Source organism: Seriola lalandi, unplaced genomic scaffold, assembly GCF_002814215.2.
Source record: "Seriola lalandi dorsalis isolate HSWRI2012SDOR001 ecotype SW California unplaced genomic scaffold, Sedor1 jcf7180002053214, whole genome shotgun sequence".
In the NCBI taxonomy this organism is placed as follows: Eukaryota; Metazoa; Chordata; class Actinopteri; order Carangiformes; family Carangidae; genus Seriola; species Seriola lalandi.
Genome location: NW_019523767.1, coordinates 28,337 through 34,970, shown reverse-complemented (window position 1 = coordinate 34,970; position 6,634 = coordinate 28,337). Strand labels below are relative to the sequence as shown.

The 6,634-nt window shown below is 45.3% G+C and overlaps 1 protein-coding gene across 1 annotated transcript; it reads right to left on the bottom strand.

Moving 5' to 3' along the window:
* Nucleotides 1-1,924: 1,924 nt before the first annotated feature.
* Nucleotides 1,925-3,195, bottom strand: LOC111651049 (uncharacterized). Its single transcript, XM_023401009.2, has one exon. The coding sequence runs from the start codon at nt 2,840-2,842 to the stop codon at nt 1,958-1,960; it is 885 nt and encodes a 294-aa protein (XP_023256777.2). The 5' UTR covers nt 2,843-3,195; the 3' UTR covers nt 1,925-1,957.
* Nucleotides 3,196-6,634: the final 3,439 nt, after the last annotated feature.

Below are 6,634 nucleotides of genomic sequence, written 5' to 3'. Positions count from 1 at the left end.
CCCCCCGAGTGTATTCGGTGTAAACTGAGCTTTTCCCCAACGTCGGTGCTCAACCACAAAATCTGATTACACCTCCTGTGGTATCAGTGTTTGTGTTTCAACAAGTCGGAGCGTCACTTCTTCAACACGGGTCCATGCAGGTGTAAAACCAGATGTGCAGCTTCGTTAGCTTCATCCACTGAAGCTCTCTGTCTGAAAAACACTGAAGGCTGCAACAATGGCAGCACTCCTGGTTCAGGTTTGACCTCCGACCTACTGCAGGTGAGCAGCGGCAGGTAAACACGAGTTCACTGAGAGCAGCGTGACGACAAGCTGTGGTGAAAAATGTCAGAGATCATCATAAGGCAAACCACCAGCCAGCAACGTAAACAACATGTAGAGTTCAGGAAAACACGTTTCATGTTTCAACCTGACTGTAATAACACCTTTTCATTGTCACGTGAACTTAAAGCGCCACAGGGACAGACGAAGGAGGAAACCCACCGTCCTTAAATACAAGCATTTTAAATTCAGCTGAAGCTAAAACGAGGCTCCTGCAATCTGTTATAAAAATCAAGTGGGTGTCTTCCAGAGTTATAGACTTTTAGTTTGAAATTCCCCTGGACAGGAAGTGTTTCCTGAGGTGGACAGAGAGTAGAACAAAGAGGGAAGTTTGTACAACAAAGACTTTTACTTTGGAAGATTTCAGACTGATTTGACTGAGTTCAACTTCAGCAGCAAAGACGTCGACACAAAACCAAATGTTCTTTTAGGAACTCGCTGCAAGAGGAAGAATTATATCTGTTAGCATCATGAGAAACAGCTCTTCAGCATATGACAAAGGGCTGGTAAAGCCTGGAACCGCAATATATATATATATATATATAACTTACAAAATCAACAATAACAAAAAAAGCTCAAGCAGAGGAAGATGACTATTTACACTTGATAGAAATGTCAATGAAACATCAGACGGATCAAATTTGAGAAGACAAACGTGAATCTGTAGCAGGTCGACTTCTAACATGAAATATCAAAGCCTTTCATTTATTAAATACATTTTTTGTATATCTAAAAACGTACATGGGTGTATGTTTTTATTTATGTAGGTGCATGCATATATATATATATATATATATATATATATCTACACACATATATAGGGAAGGGTGAGAGAAAAAAGTTATAAGGTCAAAAAGTTTGTGTGAAAATGTCTAAATAACAACAAATATATAATGTTTCATTGACATTAAGTGACATTATAAATTATATTTTAAAAAGAAGCAAACACAGCAGGATCTGCTGCAGAAGATAAAATAATGACCAGAGTTGTAAAGTCTCGTCTCAGATTCTGAGTGTCTATGAGCAACAAGCCCCCCCCCCCCAAACACACACACACACACACACACACTCAATTTAAAGTTTACTGGAAACGCCACACACTATAAACTTTTGTGTGTCACATGACCTCGGTCTGACTGCAGATTTTTGTCAGTTTGACACAAAATTTTCAGTGAAGTTTCACGAAGATTTAAGTTTCAGATTTAAGTTTCAGATTTAAGTTTCAGATTTAAGTTTCAGATTTAAGTAGAATGAACTGAAAAAAATCATGTCAGCCTCACAAGGGACGAGTGTTTGTCCAGTGAACACAACGTTTTTATGTCACGTGGACGGTCTTGAACATTTGTGTCCACTCAACATAAACTTTATGTCATGGATGCATTGTGGGTAATCTCTGTCTGAACTTCACTCACACAGGAAACAGCTTTGTCCCTGATCACTGACACTCAGTACGAACCATGAACATATGAGACTTTTAAAAAGTGAACTTGTCCTTTAAAGAGAAACTTCTTCAGCTGTTAGACATTAAAAGGCGGTAAACCCCCCCCCCCCCCCCCCCCCCCCCGTCAGGAGGACAGCACTGGGAGGATTTTCAAAGCGCTTGTCTGAGTCTTTCCCGCTCCTCCTGTCCATGAATTCAGCTGAGCACCTCTAAATCCTCATCAGCCGCTGACACGTGTGAGCAGGATTCCCGCGTCGGGCTGGATCCCGCTCTCAGGCTGATGGAGCCGTACAACTTGGCTGCGTGTTTGGAATAAGCAAACGCCCTCCTCCTCATCATCTCCCCCTTCCACATGGAGACCATGAGCAGGGTGGAGAGCAGCACGCCCCCCAGGGTGAGCAGGCACAGTCCCGCGATCACACACCGGTCCAGGTGGGCCCCGACTCTGGCTTTCTCCCGCTCCAGCCGCTCCATCTCCCGCGCGGACACGCTGTCCGGGTTCACGCGCACGTCCCTGGGGACCGTGTAGGATATGGCGACCAGAGAGATGCCGGTCACCAGGCAAGTGACTGCGATGATGAAGCCGTAGTCCACCGACTTCCCCGGGCCGTCAGAGGAGAGGTCGTCGTCGGACAGCAAGTAAAGTTCCGGGATGTCCTCCTCCTCCTCCTCCATCACCTCTTCCTCCTCCTCCTCCTCCTCCTCCTCCTCCTCCTCCTCCTCGCACAGTTCACTTGAGGAGCTCCGGATCAGTGTGCAGGTCTGCGGACTGGTCCCTATCAGCCGGACATCATCATCTTCATCATCATCATCGTCATCACCTTCATCACCTCGGTGGCTGCAGGTGAAGGAGGTTTCTGTTTCCTGCTCCGGCCGCGCGCCCCCTCTCCGGGTCTCTGTCCATGGTGCTGAACCCTCTCTTCCCCCGGGGTGAGGTGACTTCCCTCCGCCGCGGATCTCCGCCACACTCTGCTTATTCCCGCCCGGGGAGGAGCCTCTGGGATCGGGCTGATCAAAGTAAATCAGTTCCAGATCAGCCATCTGAACACGGGCTGGGTTCCTCCGGTTTGTCAGGCCCATGCGTCCGCGTCTGTCAGAGAAACAACCCGCTGAGAGGCTCCAACTCCCTGAAACGACTCAACGTGAAGCTGCAACTTTCATTTCCGGCCGCGAGACACTTTCTATCTGCGCCTCAAGTCAAAACAACATCCTACACGCATCTCTCTGCAGGTGCACCGCGAGCGTTTTAAAGTCTCCTACAAGTGAGCAAGTGTCTCCTGATGAATATTCCCGCTCATCACTTTCTCTTCTGTCTCTTCTCTCCTGCAGAAACACGCGGATGGATCTAATTCCTCCTGATGTGTCGCGGTCAGCGGTTATTAAAGCGACTAAATGCGGTTTAGCGGAGCACCACCTCTCTCCCCGGCTGCTTCTGCTTCTGCTCCCCGGTCAATTAGAGAGAGAGGCTTGGCAGACCCCTCCCACAGACTGAGCTCCGGCAGACCGCCTTATAATGCTTATTACCGCACCAGCCTCAGTGTTCCCCGGCGCAGCGCACTAATCAGATGAGAGGCGGCGGGCGGCTCCACTCTTTATAAACGGCTTATAAACAGTAACTACAGTGGCTCCATTAATGAGGATTTATGGATCAGATATGAGCCTTTGATAAGAGCAACTTCTGGGTTGCCAGGTAGTTAGTCATAAACCAATTTATTAGTGACATTTAAATGAGATCATATAAAAAGTTAGGTCACCAAAGTGATCAAAATTCATCCTGAGGGGAACATGAACATCTGAACCGAATCTTATGGAAATTCATTCAAAAGTTGTTGAGATATTTCATTCAGAATCGCTAATGTTAGCCTCACTGTGGTGCTAGAAAAGACAGGGGTTCATCTTCTGGGGAGTAAGAATGAAGATGATCAGATATTTTGCTGGGTAAGTAAAACCTGAATTTTGGGTTGCCAGGTTGTGACGAATCTATTTATAGTCATCATAGTCATCCTGACATTAAAATCAAATAAGATAAGTCACCAAAGTGGTTAAAATTCATCCTGAGGGGAACATGAATATCTGAACCAAAATCTGGGGAGCATGAATGAAGATGATCAAATAAGTAAAAGCTTTGACCTGCTTAGGTCACAAGATGAGAATAAAGGTTCACTCCAGTCATTAGGATTCATCCTCTGGGGACCATGATTGCCTGCAAAAGCATTTTAATGCGATCCATCCAATAGTTGTTGAGATGTTTTGCACGGTTTTTGCTACGGTTTTTCAGGTAGCCACACCGCTAACAGCGCTAATGAGCCTAATAAGGACTTTTACAATAAGATTTGTGTCGAGACGCCCTGCAGCACTTTTCCAGAAGGTCAAAGGTCAATGGTTCATCAGCAGGGTCTGGTCAACGGGTCATGAACTAAAGCAATTAAAAGACAGAGGAAGTGTTCTGCATGAGAGAGATTTGAACCAACCTGTCAACCAAAGGCTGTTCTTAGTAATGAGTCTTAAGGTTTTTAAAGCTTCAGAAATGATTAATTAAGTCGTTAGTTAGAACCTTTAAACCCACCTTCGTTAAAAAGTGGCTCCTTAATGACTCAACGTGTTTGTCCTGAAAAAACAGGAAATTAGCTCATTTGCGTGAGACAACCCGAGGGGACAGGACAGCAATGTGATTTATGTTTTATTGATGCTGAAGTGAAGGTGTGAGGTCAGAGGTCAGAGGTCAGAGCAGGAGCCCTGCAGTTGGGGCAACAAGTCCTCCAAACAAAATCAGCTGCTGGCTCCGTTAATACAGACATGAGAGTAAGAAAACAGGAGTCACCCCTCATCATCTAAACCCTCCGACTCGCCCAGAAGAAGAAGGACGGATGACATGACCTCATGTGCTCAACAGCACGTCAGCAGGACAGGAAGTCATTGTCCTGTACAGCTGAAAAAGCCGCCTCATTAATCACGGGAGTGTCCCTCCATCTGGGAGCATATCTAACATGGTTAACTTTATTATATGCATTCAAACAATATTACTGTGACAAAGAGACGTACACAAGAAGGAGGAGGAGGGATTCTCCTCCTTTGAATTGAGCATTCAGCAAATCATTTTCCTGACTGGCCCATTTCCAGAGGAGCTCCACGCAGCCAGGAAGAAAGTCGCTTCGCTGTTCAATCAAAAGCATGTCAAATCCCATACACTCACTGCTGACTGAGGAGCCCATATCTCCAAACTGGCAGCTTATCAGGAACTAACAAAAACCTCATCGTCACCGCAAGAACGGATCTAATTTACATATGCTCTGAAAACTATAGGGGGAGGATTTTATCCCTGAGAGTGAAATTAAAAGATGAAAAAAAGCATCAGAAGCTTTTAAAAATGACACCACATTATGCAGGAAATGGGATCTTCCACTTGCTGAGCTCCTCGTAGAAATCCTCCTGGTTACAATGAAATGTCTCATGTCTCTGCAGAGCACTGGAGCATATGTAGGCTATAGGTAGCCAAAGGTCACGATTACAAAATGCTTCAGCGCTCCACCACTCAAGCTCAATTGTACTGTTTACTGAGACCGACCGCCGCTGCTTGTGAGTACAGTCGATACTGAACCCTCCGCTCGCTGTGCATCTAGTGGTTCAGACCTTTTCAGAGGGAGAGGAGAGAAAAGACGACACACTTTCAACATGATGCAGAAAACATTTCACATCTGTAAGACACAGCAGGCAGATGTTACTGTCTACAGATTTGTAGTTGCGAAATTTTAAAACTTATTATCTACATAGATTTTTAACTATTCAACCAGAACTGTGAATGTTTAAAGTGTGTGTTCAATAAAGACACAAAGGATTATAATGATTAGTGTGATATCAGCTTTAAGCACATTGTGTTTGTCTCAAGCTGCAACCAGTAAAGAACCAGAAGCTGCAGTTCCTCTAACGACCACTAGAGTCTGGCTCCAACAGTGAGTCAGTCCCCATAGACTCCCATGTTAAAATGTCCAACTTTACAGCAGAAATAAACATGTTTACAGCCTGGTACAAAAACTGTTTTCCTCCTTCATGACACCTGTTTATATAACTCACCTGTTTATATAACTCACCTGTTTACATTTTATTAAGGACTACAGTTATGGAGGATTGATGGCGTGGCCTGTTTTGGATTAGCTGGATGTTAGGGGGCGGAGTCAGACACTGCCAAGATGGCAACAGTGGAGCAGCTCACTCTGAGCTTCAGAAACCTGTGGGTGACGTCACAGAGGCGACGTCCATCTTTATTCGTGACTTTAAGCAGCAATAGTTGAAGTGACGTCTACGAGGAACTTGTCTGAATCTGTTAGTTCAGCACCACGGACAGCGGCACGGTTTCATCAGCACACAGCACAGGTACGCTCCTGTGGGCAGGAGAGGGAGGGTTTGTAAATCAGTCAAATCAGCAGGTATCTTTAACAAATACACTGTAGACTGTGTACTTAGAGTGTCCTCGGCTGTCCACATACTTTTGGCCCAGTGAGACAGGTGTGTTGACATAACGTTGTTGTATAGATAAAGTGCACAGAGCAGCAGGCTGTCATTATCTGATTGTCTTATACAGTAACCAACATGTACGGTTCTTTCCCTCCTCTCCACTTGTGAATCTCATACAACAGTTATGATGGAGGGTGTTCGACCAGCAGCTCTACACATGCACGGCCTCTGTCCAGGCAGTTAAACAGACATGGTGGTACTGATGTGGGCGATAACCAAGGCTGGATTCACGACTGCAGGCGATACTTGACTGGTGCAGTCAGAGCTTCTCTCTCTCTGCTGTGCTGAACAACCCACTGTCTGTTCATTGTTTACTGTATTTAATGCTACTTATCTTTCAGTGTGTTTCAGTATCATCTC